Here is an 18,731-nt window from a genome sequence, read left to right as displayed (position 1 = left end):
GCAGTTATTTAGCTGGCTTCCTGTGTCACTCTGACAGCATACCCCTCATTGTTATTTAAGTATAGCCTGTGGTTCACGTGCCTTGGTGGCATGGCTGTTCAATAGCTGCAGCCCCTAACTGCCTCATAACTATTCATGATGAGCAGAAGGAACTAGCTCACACTTCTATTTTTGGTGCAAGGACAAGGCTTGGGTCCCTAGTGAAGTTTCCAAACAGATTTTTCTGATATTCCCAGAGGAGTAGTTCCCCATATTTTTGTGGAAATATAGCTTGTCTAAGCAACCTCCCAAGTCACAAAATGCTCTCTACTTTGTGCAAATATCTGAATCTTTGTTTGCTTTGTTGTGTTGGTTTGAAAACCACAAACCAAATAAGAAGTTAGTTGAGTCTGTAATTTGAGAGAGAATGTAGACCATGTAACTAATTCAGGCCAACACATTTGAATTCGGGCTCTGTGCATAATTAGCATGATCCAGCTCCATAACCCAGTTACCTGTCCATGGGCCAAGAAATCTGGTTCAAGAATGAGTCCTAAATAGGAAAGCTGCACCTTTCAGAAGTTGTCCTTTCCGTGGGCTGTTTTCTTTATACTCAAATGAAGAAAGGGGCTTTTAGAATGGAAGGAATGGGAAGGAGGACTTTAGCATACTAACACCTAAGGGGTTTCTTCTGTGAGCCTGAGCTTTGAATTCTTGATGTTGCAGAGCCACATGGGGCCTGGCAGGTGCAAGGGTGCACACAAGTAGAGGCAGAGCCTTGGGAGTCCTAGTGAATTTGCTCTCGGTGGGAGAGAAAAGCCTTTGACAGGTGGAGGGAGGTTCACTGCGGTGAATTAGGCTCCAGAAACTTCCCGAATCAGTTTTTGACAATTATTGAGTTGAATTTATGAATGCCGCAGATTACCTCATTGATTGAATTATCTGCAAGACTGCTGTTTGTTTCAGTAAACATTATTTTAAGATCTCCCAAATTCTTCCACTCCTATAGACTGAACGGCCATTCTTCTAATGTGGATTGCTAATTAAGGCCCTGATTGGCTTTGTTGTATTTTTGTGGAATGTGGAGTTTTTTGTTGTTGTTTTACTGCAGGCTATAACTGAATATGATGATGCAATGCAGTTTTACTAGCTATTTTCATTTACTTTTGGAAGATAGTTCACTCTCAGAGTAATTTTCTGGTACACAAATTTTGAGATAAAATTATTGTAGTAATTGCTTTTTTCCTAATCTGAAATGTACTCTCACTTAAAAGAACTAAACGAATGTCAGGGAAGCTAACGAGGTTTATGATTTGTTAATAGAACAAAGACAAAATGGCCCCTGATTTAAATACCAATCTGCCAGTGGATTCCCACTGAATGAACAGCTGCTGCACACATGTTCGCCTTTACTGTCACCGGAGTAGCTCAGCTCTGACAAATGGAAATGTTGTTGGTTTAAAAAACACTTCAATCAGTTTCATTTAGCTTTTCCACAAGAAATGGGAAATTTCCAAATATTCTATTGGTAGACATAGAACCCATCTCTGTGGACAATCTGTATTTTCCTAACGTCCCCGCTGTCAGCTGAAAGTTAATATTAATAAATAGTATTTGCGTGAAGGAAAAAAATCTCCTATCATGTGCTTATCCCCCTGCCCCCCCCCCCAGGTAATTGCATAATTAGACAATAAGTCAAGGTGCTTTACAAGCAAAGGATAGCCTAATATAATGTTGAACTGGATTTGTTCATTCATTTCCCTTATTTTTCCCCAGTAAGAATACCCGGACTTCAGATACCCTGAGCAAACAACAGCAGACCCTGAGAATGCACATAGACATACCCAGGGCTCAGCTTCTGATCGAAGAGAGAGACACGATGGAGACCATCGGTAAGGTTCCCTGTTTGTCATCTTGGGCAGGGTGGATGCTGCAGCAATGCCCTCTTAGCCCAATCCTGCAGAGCATGGGAAATCTTAGATAGTGGAACATCTTGAATGCGACACGGGCAAAGAAGTTAGAAGGTGAAGAGTAAGTAGCCGCTTGTGTTGAGGAAGGGGGAATTGATTTACAGACACCTCAAAGGTGCCTTGAGACAGGGATTCCCCAACTCTGACCTGCATCGGGTCTTTCTTGGGGAGGCTATTGGCACCCCTCCAAAGAACCAATGCTTGTAATCAAATAACCTGGAAGGGATGCTCCACAGCTCCCAGATGGAAATCCACTGTTCACTGCTCATCAGCTTCATCAGGGCCAGCCTTCATGAAAGAAAACATTTCAGCTCTGCTCAACAGTTCCACAAGCATCTCTGCACTGTTTACCTGGTACCCCTCAACACCCTGGCCATCTTAGCAGTGCTGTGAGGAACACCCAGCTCCCTCATTCTGCACCTGGAGAACAGAAACCCACAGAGGTTTTGTGGCTTGTTCCCCTAAACCCCAGGGTCTCTTTCCACTCTAAGTCCACTGTCCCCACTCTGGTTCTATTTAACTCAGAATTAGAGACTTCCTGTGTCCACGGCAATGATTATCTGGAGAATAGCTAATGTTTACCAAGAGCTTTCTTTTTTTTTTTTAATTTATTTTTCATTTATTTCTCTCCCCTCCCCCCCATTGTCTGCTCTGTGTGTTCTTCTGTGACCGCTTCTATCCTTATCAGCGGCACCGGGAATCTGTGTCTCTTTTTGTTGTGTCATCTTGCTGCGTCAGTTCTCTGTGTGTGCGGCGCCATTCCTGGGCAGGCTGCGCTTTCTTTCGCTCTGAGCGGCTCTCCTTATGGGGCACACTCCTTGCACGTGGGGCTCCCCCACACGGGGACACCCCTGCGTGGCAGGGCACTCCTTGCATTCATCAGCACTGCACGTGGGCCAGCTCCACACGGGCCAAGGAGGCCCGGGATTTGAACCGCGGACCTGCCATGTGGTAGACAGACGCTCTATCCACTGGGCCAAGTCCGCTCCCACCCCCGCCCCCGCCCCGAGAGCTTTCTAAATGCCACGTACTTTATAAGCACCCTATGTGCGTTATTTAATTGCACCCTCCCAACCAACACAAGAAAAGGTTTTTATCATGCAGACTCAGGGAGGTTCCGGGACTTGCCATGGTCACCTAGACGGTTTTAGCAGAATTGAGCTTCCCCAGCCGGCGGCGCACTCCAGCACCCCTGTGCTCCGCCACCCTGCCCTCCGCCGGCAGTGGAGCCATTGGCCACCTGCTTCCCGGTCAGCAGGCCACTTCCCAGCACCCCCGGCCTTAGATACGCCTCTGCGCTTTCTGGCACCCACGGAAACCACTCTCGCCTCTTGTCAAACCCAGCTCGATGTTTGCTCTGAGGGATGTTTGCTGGCCTTCTTGTCCCAGGACACTCTCCTTTCCTGTGTTCTGCATAAAACTGCCCGACTCCTGGCCCATCCCCAGATACTCCTGGCAGGAAGGCGGTCAGCGGGCGGCGGCAGGGCCGCTCCCCCGTCTCCCTGCCTGGCCCGCCTGCCCCATCATGGGTTCTAATGGGGCACCGAGGCATCCTCACCTGTGGCCTGCACTGGCCTCGCTGGACTCAAGGTTGTCCAGGCCTAAGAGCCCTTAGAGGAAGGGCTGGCAAGTCTGATATGGCCCTCAGATGACCAACTCTGGTGAAAGATTTCTTGATTGTGTGAGAAGGTACTACTTATCCTAAAATGCACCCATTCTGACCAGCTTGCTCCCCTCAGAACCAAGTCTAAAGCTTTGTTTTGATGATGCTTCTCTTTTCAGTAATATACCCAGGCTCTCTTTTATGTAATGCAATTGATTGGCTAAGAAGATTAAAATTTCCCTTAAAACATCAGTTAAAAAATCAAAATGAAATTTCTTTGCCTCATAATACGGTTATGATATTTGCTAAGCGTTCCTCTGTAGATGGTTAATCATTCTACGGGTGGATGTTAAAATAGATAGATGGACGGATCCGTGAGTGCTAACTCGCCTCCTGGTAGCTGGTCATTGCTGGGCTAAGGGAGGAGAAAATCTGCCGGTCACTTCTCTGCGGAACGCTGACCCTTAGAGACACATACTGCTGCCCGCAGGATCATCCATCACCAAGCATCGTTTCCTCCCGATGATGCTTGACAGTCGGTCGATGGCATTTCCTAATTATTGGGGAAGTAGAAATGTGATGCTTTAGAACGCTCTGGGCTCTGACTGGGAGAATCCAATATTAGAGTGCCATTCATTTTGAGCCAGTATAAATGGTTAACTTCACGCCCTGACAGGCACCTGAAATGTCCCATTAAACCTTGTAACCTAGGCCCGCAGGTAATGTGCAGCGCAGGGGCTGGATGTTAGCAACCAAAGCCCATTGATCTTATAAATGAAAAGCGAACATCTGTTGTCAGGTCTCCAGAGCCAGGTCAGGTTGTAAGAACCCGTCAGTGTAGAAAAGAGACCCCAGCTGAGGAGTGGGAGCACGGCTGCGGGGCCAGCCCGCCAAGCCAAGCGCTGGCGCCTGCTGCCCCAGCACCTTCGTCGCCCGCCCTGGGACTGCAGCACACACCGTGGCAGCCCGTCCTCTGTCGCTCTGCCAAGAAATTTTCTTCTAACATCCAGAGGCTTTCCTTTCCTGCCAGAGCCTGAGTAATTGGCTTTTGTAAGGTTCGGTCTGTTCAGAGCCTTTTTTGGGCACAGAGTCTAGTTGTGTTGTTTATGACTTTTCCTAATCATGTGCTGCTGTCAACGCAAATGATGACATGGTCCCAGCTCACTGATAAAGTCACACAAACAGCATCCCGGAGTGCAAGCGTCAAAAATGTATTCAAAGCCCAGTATCCTAATCAAACTATCCCTTGGAGGACAAAAAAAAAAAAAAATCCCTTAAGTAAGTGTGAAAACTATCACAACAAAGCAGCAAAAATCTCAAGGCAACCAAATGATGACACAGCCCAGTCAGTTGCTCTTCTCCAAATACGAAAACGTTCGGAATTAATTAGAATCCATTTTCCAGCTTATCTAACCTTCGAGGGCCTATACCAGCAGGACTTTGGAAATCTGATAAGTGAGTCATTTGGGGAGAAGTCAATTAAAGGATGCTCTAGAGTCGTTAAAGCTCAAAAGGGGTGGGAAGAAAAGGAACATGCCTCAAATCCTTTAATACAGAGGAATCAATCATGAGCTTTGAGGATGCTTTTCTCCTTTCCCGCTGCCGCCCGCCACATTTACCAAGTTCCCTGTGAAAGCCGACCCCAGTATAGAGACTGCAGGGGCGTTTAGACGCAGCCTTTCAGCAGCCAAAGGGACCCAGGTAAACGGCTGCCCCATCGCTGGGTGGTGCTGGCATCGCTGATGATGAGTCAGGGGAGCTTTCGAAAAACACACAAATCCAAAACGACACTGAATGGGTTGCTAGAACAACACGCGTCCCCAGATGAGTGTTTGCCAAACGCGAAAGACGCCAGCCCCGGAGGATCATCTGGAGTCATTCTTGAGACAGTGCTTGAGTTGGCCATTGTTGTTGTTGCAGTGATATTGTTAAAGGAAGGAAAGGGAGCTGTGTGGGTTTTGCTGTTGGCTTGGTGTGGTCTGACGATTTGGGAGGGGGAGGAAGAGGAACGGCAGCTTCTGATTTTGTGCCTTGCCCTGCTTTGCAGACGACCGCTCCACCGTGCTGCTGACGGACGCTGACTTCGGAGAGGCCGCCAAGCAGAAGTCCCTGACGGTGACCCACACGGTCCACTACCAGGCCGTGTCTCAGGCCACGGGGCCGCTGGTGGACGTCTCGGATGCGCGGCCAGGAACGAGTGAGTGGCCCACAGCACCTGCAGTTGTTATTTATGGGTGTTAGCAGTGTGGGAAACAGCTGGTATTCCTGCCCTGCTGAATGAACGCTGGGGCTTCTCAGCCCTGGGTCTAAGGAACAATTCGGTATGATAATATCTTCACTGGGGCTATTGGGTTTTTATTGTTCGATCTTAGCTGTTATTGAAAGCGTGTCAGTGGAGGCCAGTAACTCTTGGTATTGTTGTAATGGAGAGTGTTAGAAATTTCAGGTCAAGTTCCTTTTTTAAAGGAGAAGGGAAAGATGAGTTAGAAGGATGCTGTCATCTGTTACTTTGCAATAACCCTGTAGGATACCGATGTAGGAAGTAGAAACAAATGAGAAGCCCGAGTCTCAGCAAGGTTAGGTCAACAGCTCCAAGTGGCACAGTTAAGTAGTGAAACCAAGAGTCAGCTCCACATCTTGTCTGTCCTCAAAACTTTTGCTTTTCTCCTGAATAAACTGAGAAAAATTACAGTGCCCGTTAATCCAGGGATTATGTTGTATTTAATTATTATTTGCATCCATAATATATGGAAATTGATTACTTCAATAAATTAAATTCCCTAATATGTATCTAGAGCTTACTAATTAGATAGTTTCTTCATAATTGAAATGGTTCCTAAATCTCTTTAAAGACTGAGAAATTGGTGTCCCATTATAATCTTTTTGAAAGCTTTGATGTTTAGCTTTTAAATCTCTAATCACCCTTTGCAAAAAATTACATTCTTAGAGTTATGTGTTATAAGTAGTAAAATAATATTATATTAAAAGCTCTTCTTCACAAATTCTATCTAAATTGTGAAGCATTTGTGATATGTACTGAACTTGAGCAAATGGTTGATTATGGAACGCACTGTCTTGGAAAAGAAAAGTTTTAATAGTTACTGAAATTCACTTGAAAAAGTGCTTTAAAGACCATCCGGTAGTTCTTTTTTTCTCGCTTTTTCTATCCTTGCCCCCTTCCTTCTTTGATGGCAGCATATTCTGAAGGCATGAATAGATAAGAGTGAGAATTAAGAACTAGCATTTTTGCAAAGGGCTGTGTATGAGAACCTTTCCCTTAAAAGTGTTCCAAGGACCTTAACATTGGCCTTTCCATTGTGGTTGGCCTAGTAAGCTTCCAGCTACTTTGGGACACTCCTTAGACAGGTTCTGAGTCCCTTTTTGCTGCTAAATCAAGGAAAGATTTGAGAGCTGCAGGGACGGTCCTTTAGATGGATGAATCCTCAGGCTCAGGCAGCAGAGCTGTTGTTCAGGACAAAGCAGGGGAGGGGAAAAGAGGCAAAGAAAGCTGCCCCGAAGCTCAGGCTGTGTCCCCCAACTCCTTCGTGTGCATGAGAATCACACAGGCTCCCTGCTTACAATACCCATTCCAAGGTCCCACCCCTGGAGAATCTGATCAGGTTGGTCTAGGGAAGGGCCCAGGAATCTGCATGGTAGCAGACCTCGTGGGTGTTTGTGTTGCTGGTTGTCTATGAACCGTCATTGAGAACCCTCCCAAAGTGGTGCAGCTTTGGGAAGATCCAGCAGGAAATGCTCCTTGTCGCCCTTGCAGCTGCAACCCAGTGATGCAGCACCCATCACACTTGCCCTGGTCATAGCACATCATCAGTTCTTTTAGCTAGATAAAAAGCAACATGCATTTCCACCTCTCTTTCGATGTTCAATTAGCAGAAAAATGCAAAGACTAGAAGTAAATGGCAAGATGGGACAGGAGGCAGTGAGCTTGAAACACTGAGAATCAACCAGCTGTAGCATCAGTCCCCAAGTAATGGGGAAGTTGATTGGACTTCATTAAAAATATCAACATAGGCAAGAACCGGAGTCATAGAAAGAAGCTGTAGGGAGTGAAAGATGAAAGGTGAGTGGCAAGCAGGACACAGCTGGCTAGGACATGTATCTCATGGATGTAAAATGGCAAACATGCTTGGGGGACTTTTGGAGCTCCTTCATCAAACATTCAAGAATATTTATTAAGGATCTGCATTATATATGGCCCAGGGCTTGGTGATGGGGTACATCATGGGTAAGATGCAAAAAAGACATTCATTTCATCCTGGGGGAGGAGGGGGTCAGACATTAAACAAGTAAGTGCATGATTTTTCATTTGTCAGTAAGTACTAGGAAAAAAATAGACAGAATGGCATGATGATGAGCAAAGAGGGGTGTGGGAGCTGACGCGGGGCTCTGTGGGATCTGGGCTGCTTGGGAAAGCTCCATTGAGGAGAAGGCAGGAACCAAGACCAGAATCCCAGCCAGCAGCCAGCCTGCCAAACAGAGAGAAGAGGCAGGGCAAAGCTAGAAGCGGTCCTGGAATGCACGAGTGACGGAGAACATGGGGATGGACAAGCTGGCCGGATCTCGTCCAGGCCTTGTACACAAAGTCACCGGTTCAACGGGTGGCTGTCCTGGGTTTTACATGGTATCACAGCTTATCGCACAATCTCACTTTCATTTGTGATGAACTTCATTAAGTAAGATTTCTTAACATTAGGCGAATCTACTCTATTTCACGCACAGTGTAAGGTTTAAAAAGTAGGAGAGTGTTCATTTAGCATCAACAGAACACCGTTTTAGTGAGAGATCTTTGAGTTCTCTTTCTCATTAAACATTCCCCCAAACCACACTGTGAGAGCCCAAGCACATTCCATTTCTTCTGTAGAATTAGAAATGGCTGTGGCTGGCCCATGTGCGTGTCTGCAAGAGTCTGAAACCGTGAACCTCCTGAAGCCCAGCTGGGCCCTTCTTGCTTCTTCAACCCCAGGGCTTGTCACCTCTGCCCAGGTTTACACCTGTGCTGCCTCAATCCTATGGAGCATGTATAGCTCTCTTCTCACTGTGGTTTGGCATATATGCATAGATTCATTTATGGTCTCTTGTTTTCTCAACTACACAAGGCATTATTATTCTAACTCTGCTAGGACTCTGTTGTCATTATAGGAATTCTTTATTTTAAGAAGAGCATCTAAAATATGTTGTTTGCACACAAGAATGACTACATTATAGGAGTTATGTTTCTAAGTATTTTATTAGTTTGCCATAGAGCAGCCATAAATTCCTATTACGAGCATGGGAGAAATTGCAGCCACTTGCCATTTATCTCTTTCACTGTGGGAAAACACATCCCTTAGCTGTGTTTGCTGCTCTGCTGGCTTCTCTGTCTCACCCGTGGGGTTATGAGACTCTTGAAAGCTGGGACTCTTCATTCCTGCCTCTATTCCCAGCACCAGCAGCAGTATACCTGACCGCCGAAGGCATTCAGCAAATGTATTTAAAATATTGAATGACTGTCAAATTTCGAAATCAGAATCTATGGGAATGAAAAAGTAAGGATGCTTAGTAGATTAAGCAGGATGTGGGCAATCAGTTTAATTCCCTTTTCTTCGTTCTCCATTACTTCATACATTAAATAAGCCGGGCATCTGTCCCAGCCCGGTTAGAGATGTCTCTTTTAATATGCATGTAGTCTCATCCCAGCATGCTTTGCCATACTTGCCAATGAGATCATTACCTAGCTATGAGAATTTAAATCAACTTTCTTACTTAGAAAATGTACAAGGAGGTGAAGACATGTAAAGTCGTAAGTCTTAACCTTGACCTGTTTTGTTGTTACTGTTGTTGTATTTACTTGGCATTCATTCATTCACTCATTCATTCATTCATGTAAAGAGCATTTGCCAAGCACCTTTTATATACTTAGTGCTCGACTGGGAAATGAATAAGACACAGCTACTCTCCTGCCTATCTCTACTATTCAGTTTCTTCTGAACCACATGCATTCTCCAGCAACTATTTTTATGATTTTTTAATGAGTATCTTTTTGCCCGTCTTAAATCTTCTAAATGGAGTTTATCACCTTCTTGATCATTTCACCAAATCTCCTAACCAACATTTTCCCAATAAATTCAGGAGGTACTCCATCCAACCAATTGTTTATTGCTCAAAAATCCTGGGCAAGCTCATGTGATGGATTGGGCTTTCCCTGTGAGCCCAGCACGTTCTCCCGCAGCAGTCTCATCTAAGTCTCTCACAGCTTCAACGATGGGAAGTGTTCTTACCCCATTCTGAGGGAGGAAGGAGACAGGCCTATCAGATGAGGTCACTGGGCCAGGATTAACTTCAAAGCCCCTGCTGTCAGCCACTCTGTATTGCCTTTAAGTCACTGCCATTCAAAGGAAATGTAAGGACTGAAAAATGAACTTCAAAGATGTATTAAACAAGAAGAGCTTACCACACTAATAGACTCTTTGTGGGTGAGATGTTGTAAGAGACACGCCCTTGTACTCTGGGAAGGTTCCGCAGGCCATGAGTGCCCAGGGCTAATGAGCTCGTAATAAATATCTGTCAGTTAAATGATAGCAATATTCAGACCTCCTAGTTTCATCCTGTTCATGAGACACCTGTGAAGTGCATCACTGAAAGGGGAGGCCTCGAGCATAGATGAGACATGAAAACCAAAAGCTAGAGGAGGGGAAGAGATTAATACCCCAATCAGAGTACTAGTTCACAGAACATGTTTTATAGCCTTGTTACCCCTAAAATTCTCTGATCCCAAATTCAGGATAATGAAAACAATTTGATTGCGTGAGCATTCAAATTCAGACCCAGAGTAGAGAGGCCATGAGCTATTTCCATTGCTCCCCTATAATTAACTCATGGGATGTTTAGCAAGTATGCTGCTACCTCATCACTCAGTTTTAGTTGTATTAGCATGTTGAGGAGCCAAACACAAACCTTCCGTGCAGGGGCAGTAAATCCCCACATTTATTTGCTCAGATTAGCTAGTAAGTTACACAATGTAGGCTACCTGGTAGAGTCAAAGTTAAAAAAATATATTTTAGCTGCTATTTCAGGAGCTATCATACAGTTCAGCTCAGGAACAAATTAGTGTATCCAAAAGTCCAATGATTAAAAAACTGTGTCAGGCAGCCTGGTAGTCTACATACTGAGACGATTTCCTCTCTAGGATGCTTGCTTCGAGCTGACCAGAAGCATAGGCTGAGGTTCAAGGAACCTAATATCATGACCTATATTTTCAACATTATCAGGCCACTGGTAAGACTGTCCTTTTCTAGAAAAAAGGGATAATGAACAAAATGAGCTCAAAGAGAGGTATAGCTTTGAATAGAAGCTGACGCAAGGCAGCTTTATCCTGGGATTTTCCCAACCGGTTGATCTCAGTGAGGAAAGGGCAGACAGAAGTGAAAACCCCTTACCCACCTTAGGTGTGTGACCAGGACAGAAGGAAACTAAGGGGAGGGTGGGGGTTTTTGGGGGAAATGCGTCTTTGAAGTGCCTCTATGGAATTGGCCCCTCCAGGTATCTTCCCCAGGAGTAAAAAGCTCAGACGGATCCACAGCTGTAGTTGCCAGAATCTTAAAGAAAAGAATAAAAGTGATAACCCTGGAAACTTATGTAAGCAGCAGGATAATTTTCTGGGAAAGATTCATTAGCATTTAAATAACAAGCCCCACTTGCTTAAGCTCCACTTATCAAGTCTATAGTGCCTGGGAGACATTTAGCCTCCTCCGGACTGTAAGGTCTTCTTATCTCTTTGAGGCCCCTCCCCTGGCAGTTCAGTGGAGAAACTCAATTATCATTCACACCTTGTTGTCCAGTGAGCTTGGCACTCTAGCACACTTCATTTATATTCTAATCAAGGCAACAACAACAAAAAAAGCATCCTCTCCATAAAGTCTCCCAGGAAATTTTGCAAGCCAGATGAAATCTCTTAAAATCAATGCCCCAGAGAATATGCACTGTATTTTGATGGCCTAGGAAAGCTTAAAATATATTGATTTGGCTGCCATCAGAATGCTCCTCTCCAGCATCATGAAATGATGGATTAGATTCAAAGTCCAATAGCTAGAAAATTGCAAAGAAGAAAATCTTTCGTCTAAAAAGAAAGTCATTTCCCCACTTTCCAGTGTCAGTCTCTAATGTTCCTTGGTGGAATGACCTAGGAGCCGGTGACAGGCAGTCCTCATAGCAGAAAACTTAGATGTCCCGGATGAGGACATGTATGATCAAGGAACAGGCAGTCATGGGGCCACTTTTTTTTCACTCAAGAGCTGTGTTACTTCCCCTCACTAATTTTCCTTTGCCTCCTCCATAAAGTGACCTTGAGCTATGTCTTTCATTCAGGGAGCTATATGTGCCAGTGTTTGCAGCAGGCTCTAGGGATGGGTCCAAAGTCAACACCTCTGGCCACGCCCTGCAGACAATTCCAGGCACAGGAGAGCATGTAAACATGGCGGTGGAATAATGTTGCAGGTTGGCCCGCTCAGTCTTGCTCTTTTAAAATGGTTCCATTAGTGCTGAGTAGTCAGCCCAAAATACTGTGTTTAGAAGTAGCCAATGTGTTTTGAAATATAACTGGCATAAAATTCCTCTGTGAGACTCAGAGAACTCAAAGATGAGAAGGGGCCATCCAGGACCTTTTGTCTTCAGGCTGGAGTCTCAGAAAAACCATTCCAGGTAATGGAATCTGTCCCCTTTTCCAGAGAATTCCAGGAGAGGCAAAACTGTGGCCCACTCTAGTATCCGGCATTCTTTGCTGCCATGACATCCTTTTTCTTAGTTTCATGGAAGGGTTGAGCTGAGAGCTCAGTCCACCTTATCTACTTGCTGCCTTTGATTCCACATTGAGAGAAAATGGAAACCATCTGGCACCAACCTTAATATACCTAAACCTTTATATTTTGAAGTGTGGAATCCAAACACCTGTTGACCCATGGCCCTCCAGATCGAATAATCAGTTATCCTGATCCAAGTTCAGAAAATTCCACTGAAGAGATATGCTATGATATTATAAGGGCCAAGGGGAGGTTGGGACAAAAAAGGGAGAGTGTTCTGCTCTAGGAGCCCATAATCGAAAGGCTAGAACACTGGAGATGCTGAGTGACATTGAGATCACAGAGCAGGAGAGACCTCAAGCCAAAGACTCTTAGAATAGAAGGTGTGCATTCTAAGGTCCACAGGATGGAGGAATAGAGTATGGATTAGAGTGGACTTACTGATATTCTATTCATGAACTACTGTGATTAGTAATCGAAGAAAATGTGGCATTGGTGTGGAGAAAGTGGCCATGGTGGCTGCTGGGGGTAGGGAGTGGGAGGAAGAGATGTGATGTGGGGGCATTTTCGGGACATGGAGTTGTCCTGGGTGGTGTGCTGCAGTGACAGTGTATGTCCTCCCATGGCCCACTGGGTGGACTGTGGGAGAGTGTGGGCTATGATGTGGACCATTGACCATGAGGTGCAGCGGTGCTCAGAGATGTATTCACCAAATGCAATGAATGTCTCATGATGATTGAAGAGGCTGTTGTTATGGGGGGAGGAGTGGGGTGAGGGGAGTGGGGGGTATATGGGGACCTCATATTTTTTTAATGTAACATTAAAAAATAAAGACAAAAAAATAAAAAAGAATGTTAAAAAAAAAAAAAAGAATAGAAAGTGTGGTAGAGCAAGTTTGCCCAGGTGATTCTGGGCAAGTCTCAATGATGGGCACTGGATCACAGAGTTACTAAGGGTCAAGAACAAGGCTCAAAGTCTCACTTCTGAGTCCATATCCAGTGTTTTTTTTCTCCTAAGGGCCTTTTAAGTGCTCGAGCATCAGGTGAATGTTTCGGAACATAGGAGAAAGGATAAAGAGTCCCCCAGACAGGGAAAGCCAGGGAAAGCTCCCTGGAGAGCCGGGCCCCCAAAGGCAGGGAGCTCTGGCCAGCTGCAGTTCACCTGCACTTCCTCGACGTCGACATGCTCATCCAGAGACAAAGGCAGACTTCTTCCTTGGCTCTTCACAGATCCCACCACCAGGAGGAACGCCAAGGCGGGGCCCACAGCGAGAAACCGGTATGCCAGCCAGTGGACCCTCAACAGACCCCACCCCACTATTTCCACACACACCCTCACCACCGACTGGAGGCTGCCAACGCCCAGGGCTGCGGGGTCTGTGGACAAGGAGAGCGACAGTTACAGCGTCAGCCCCTCCCAAGACACAGGTGAGGCCCTGCCCTCACCCTCCTGCATCCTTAGGGGACCAGAGGAGGCCCCCCGGGCCTTGCCCTTGTCCCCTTCGAGGGCTTCTTGGGTTCCTGGGGGAAGGGAGAGAGGGCTTCCTGTACGGGTACTTGCTCTCTTTTAAAGACTGCTTCAGACGATGGGGCAGTTTATCCAACAGCCACCAGGACAACTAGACTGCCCCAGGGCAGAAGGGATTCTGCCAAACAGAACCAAAGGGGTTTGTTGTGCAGGTTTTTGACGGCAGGCCCATGCTGCTCTTTCCTGTGAGTTCATACCCCACTGGGAGGAGGATAGAATTTTTTTAAGTTTTCACGCACACAAACTGAAAATTCCCAACTTCCCTCGGAGGGAGCCTGACCACAGCAGGCGCCAGGACTAAGATTATGCACATAAAGTTTCACAACAGGTTCATCGTCCCCCTTTACAGGGAGCATAGGCTGGTGGGCTTGACAATGAAACAAGGGTTCATTATAAGGTATCTTAGCCCTATTTCATCTTGTCCATGTCATCAACCACAGATTTCACTTCTGTGAGAAGATAAGGCCTAAGAATAGCACTGAGTTCAACTCCCCCTTAGTTTTTGAAAAGAAATTATATCTGAACTTAATAGCTGTAGGAAATTTAAATACTCATTTTTCCTTTGTTCTTGATGATAGACTTCAAAAACAGTGTTCCGAAGATGGAGCATCACCATGTAAATTTATCTTTGTGGTTGTTAATTCTTCTTAGAAGAGTCTCAGGGTTCAGAGGTGACTTCAGAACTCTTTAGTAGGCTTACGATGCACAGCTCCTCTGACCAGTTAAAAGACACATTTGTACCTGCTTTTGTCCTTGCTGTTCTCTAAACCTCCATCAAGGGGGTCAGGTCTGGAAACACAAAGGGTGAGTTTCAGGGGTGGGTAACATTCTGCCAGTGCTAACTCATGTACAAGTCACATCTTCATTTCTAACCATCGCCAAGTTCCACATCCCCACGGTGTCTTCCTTCCCCAAGTCTGAGGTCTGAGGAGCTGAACTGCAGTGCTCAAATCATCTATGGCAATTAGAGTCTCTATGCTCAAATCATCTATGACGATTAGAATCTCCATGCTATAGATCGATTTGCAAGTCAGAGCTGAGAGACGGGACACTGCAGCTCATTTACCATGCAGTCTGAAAGCAGAATTTTTTAAGGAGGGTGCATGACTTATTTATGGAAATGCCCTAGGCTGGGGACTTCTGACTGCAATGATTCAGTTGAAACAAAGGTTTGTTTGGGAAGCTGCCCTCACTGAGTGACAGATGCAAGAGTCTCTGATCTGTGAGATTGTAGAGTGATCTGGAAAAATTAGCCAGAAGCCAGGTAGGACTATCCTCTAGGTTCAAATTTAAGGTGAAGAGGTCACACATCTTATTTTCTCTTGTTCCTGACATAGATCGAGCGAGAAGCAGCATGGTCTCCACAGAAAGTGCCTCCTCCACCTACGAGGAACTCGCCAGAGCCTACGAGCACGCCAAGATGGAAGAACAACTGAGGCACGCCAAGTTCACCATCACCGAGTGCTTCATTTCAGACACATCATCTGAACAGTTGACGGCAGGGACTAACGAGTACACAGACAGCCTGACCTCCAGCACCCCTTCAGAATCGGGGATCTGCAGGTTTACTGCATCTCCCCCCAAACCTCAGGATGGAGGAAGAGTGATGAATATGGCGGTTCCAAAGGCACATCGGCCAGGTGAGAAAAGGCACGGGTGGGCCCTGGCAAAGGAGAGTTTGCTTTCCTCATTCATACTTGGGCTACTAGAAAATCCCTCTCAGTGTTCAGACTGTTCCATTTCTTTCAATTGCTGCAAACAAAGCTAACTGGCCTAAAGCAACAGCAGTCATTTATTTTCCTTATGAATCTGAAATTCAGTGGGGACAGCCCATCTCATGCTCCTCTATCACCAGCTGGGGAGGCTCAGATGGGGCTGGACAATATTCTTCCAAAATGGCTCTTTCATCTGGCAAGTCAGTGCTGGCTGTCGGTCTTCTCTGTTGAGGCATGTCCACAAGTTGGCTTTTAGGCTTCTTCATATCATGCTGACTGGAGTCTAAGAGCAAGTGTCCCAAGACACAGAAGGTGGAAATTGCCAGTTTCTAAGGCTGAGCCTGGAAACCAAGCCAACATTACTTATGTCATGTTTACTGTTCAGGCAGAGCCCAGATTCAAGAAAAGGAAGCATGGGCACCCCATCTCTTGATGAGAAGAGTGTCAATAATTTGGGAGCTGTATTTAAACCTGCCACACCAGCTGCTTTCCTAAGGAGGGAGTGTTTGGTACTTTGCTTTACTGATACCCAAAGTGTAACGAATAACTGGCCATTGTGCAGGCTGGGTCTTTGACCTGAGCGGAGGGAAGTAGCCTGGGTCTGTGAGAGGGGGTTGCCCTGGCTGAGGCTTGCCAGGCCTGGCAGGTAATGCAAATGAGTGAGGGGGGAGTAGGAGACAAGGGATTGATGGGGGCACAGACAAAGGTCCTGGGTTGTCTAAAGAGAACAGGCTCTAGCAAGCTCTCTCCAACCTCAGAGAGAAATGGGGGCTAATTTTTCAAGAGAAGTCAGAAATCTCATTTTGTCTTTTTTTATGGAAACTCACACTTTTTAAGAGTTGACTTAGATATTTTCAAGCCATTGTCCATGGCAAACAAACGTCTTTTGACCTAATCCTTTCCCTGCCAGCTAGTTGTAATTATCACCCGAAGGATCACTTTTTCACTCCAATATTGCTGCCTATAGACTTTACTTTGTAGGTTTGCCAGTCCAGTCTTATTGAATCCAGTTTTATTTCTCCATCCACCCATTTTCTGAACTATTGTACAGGTTCCATTTTAAACTTTTATCTTCCCTTTTGAATTACTGAAATTCCCTTAGGTTTTAAGGCATTCAGGCCCAGCTGAAATGAGCCTTATAAATACATAAAAGTATAAAAAATAAGAATCATCTGTCCTGCAAATAATCTTCCAAACCAAGTCAAGATTCATGCCAGCAAACAATAAGGAATGATGGCTCCATTTATATTCATTCTGCCTACCGCCTCAGGGAAGAGAATGAACTGTTACTTTTATCTTTACTCAAATATTTTTTTGGTGTGGCATTTATTTGCAAGGCAAATGCAGAAGAAACACAGCATAAATGCCATGGCTTTTTGTGGCAGGACAGCCTGAGGGTGAAGAGGACAGGACAGGAGAAATGTGACTGTGGGCCATTTATCTGTGCTTGGCTTTAGGGGTCTCATCTGTAAAATGGGCATCATGTCAGTGCCTATCCTTGGGCCTTGTGTAAGATGGAGGCACAGCACAGGCAACGTGGCTTACGAGAACGTGCTCAGCAATATTAGCTGTCATTCCTGTGCTTGTCCTGTTGAATTTCGGATCACCAACCGCATGATTCCAAAGGAGCGTCCAGATGTGCCGCTGGCGGGTCTCCTCCTCCTTTTGTTCTTTTTGCTTTAGTAGTCACTGAAGCCCTGGCAAGCATCCACCTTATTTGCGTATCACCCAATTAATGCTTTATGCTTCCATCTAAAATTTGCAGCCACAATGTTCCCTTTGTGTGTGATTTGCGCCTAGAACGAGCTTCTGGGTTAAATGACTGTCCTATTTGTGCAGGCCTTTAAATAATTAAAGGTTTGGAGTTTCTTTTTCTTGGCACCTTTTTCAGTGATGCATTAATGTTGAAACAAAAAAGGGTTGAACTTTGTTTGTGACCTTGTTCCCTGGATTTGACGTAACAATCGCAAGAGTACAACTAAGTGAGTTACTATAGTCATATGGCATTTAGAGTAAAATTATTTTAGAGCTTAAGGATAGGAATAATTTTTTAAATCATTGGAAGTCCTGTTGTCCACAGACTTTGTCTTGTCTATCCTAGGTGCCTATGTTACTGAATATCTGATATGCTTTTTAAAAAATATTTCACCCCTCTGGAAGCCTTTCTGTTGCTACTTTACAAGGCACACAAGTTCTACACTGGACCCAATATACAAGTTATCAGTCTTCTGCCTGGAGGGTGTGTCAAAATTAGCAAAACCTTGAGCTGTGCCTCGAAAATCTTTACCTGGGTTTCCCTGTGGCTCTAGATGGTATCAGTTAATCTCTGCTCCAGTTCACATCTTCTGTATCTCTGGAGATCTTTCTCCCTTCCATTAGTTTCTCTTCTTTGGTGATGAGTAATTTTCCTTACCTTTTTCTTCTGTCTCTTGTATCAATCTTTGCCATCCCAAATTTTCAAACTCTCTACAGATCAGGATCAAGCAAGTGAACGCCAGGAAAACAGGAAGCATGTCTTAGTTACCTTCATATTTCTCTCCCAGTGTCCAGCAGAGTGTCTAGTAGGTACATATTCAAGAAATATTTTTGGACCAATTAATAGTTTTGAATATATATACTTACATATGTACCTACGTGCATATATGTGTATTTGTATTTATCTATCTGTATGCCTACATAGGGCAGTTCTGTCATTATCACAACCATGATAAATCCATTCATTCAATGATATTTATAAACCACCTACTATTTGCCAGACACAGCATTACATGTATGTCTAATACATACAAACACACACATATGCATATACATTCATGCACAATATACATACATACACACCTAGCACTGTGCCTGGCACATAGTAGGCACTTCATAAATATCTTTGAATGAACAAATACATCATGGTTGTGATAATGAGAAAAATAACCAATTGACTGAAATATTACAATTATTAGAAATTACTAGTAAAGTACAAGAGGACATTTACATCTACTCCATCTTCCAGGATAACTGTACACCAAAGGGTTCATTTCCTATTCTTATCCTTGAAACATAAGGAAATTGTCCTGCAGATAAGGGGAGCTCTTGCTGAAATGTGGAGGACTCGCGGACATGGAGGCAGACTTTCCAATCTAGCTTTAGATTT

The 18,731-nt window shown here is 44.9% G+C and overlaps 1 protein-coding gene across 2 annotated transcripts in view; it reads left to right on the top strand.

Annotated features, from left to right (window-relative positions):
* The window catches only part of DSCAM (DS cell adhesion molecule), a 791,503-nt gene that overhangs the window by 759,407 nt on the left and 13,365 nt on the right, over window positions 1-18,731 (top strand). For both annotated transcript variants that reach the window (XM_071214978.1, XM_071214979.1), the window contains exons 29-32: window positions 1,756-1,871; window positions 5,600-5,749; window positions 13,574-13,771; window positions 15,209-15,511. In XM_071214978.1, the coding sequence (XP_071071079.1) occupies window positions 1,756-1,871; window positions 5,600-5,749; window positions 13,574-13,771; window positions 15,209-15,511 (767 nt within the window). The remainder of the gene's footprint in view (window positions 1-1,755; window positions 1,872-5,599; window positions 5,750-13,573; window positions 13,772-15,208; window positions 15,512-18,731) is intronic.

This window comes from Dasypus novemcinctus, chromosome 4, assembly GCF_030445035.2.
Source record: "Dasypus novemcinctus isolate mDasNov1 chromosome 4, mDasNov1.1.hap2, whole genome shotgun sequence".
NCBI lineage: Eukaryota > Metazoa > Chordata > Mammalia > Cingulata > Dasypodidae > Dasypus > Dasypus novemcinctus.
Note: the sequence above shows the minus strand (reverse complement) of the source record. Positions and strands in the feature narration are given on the sequence as shown.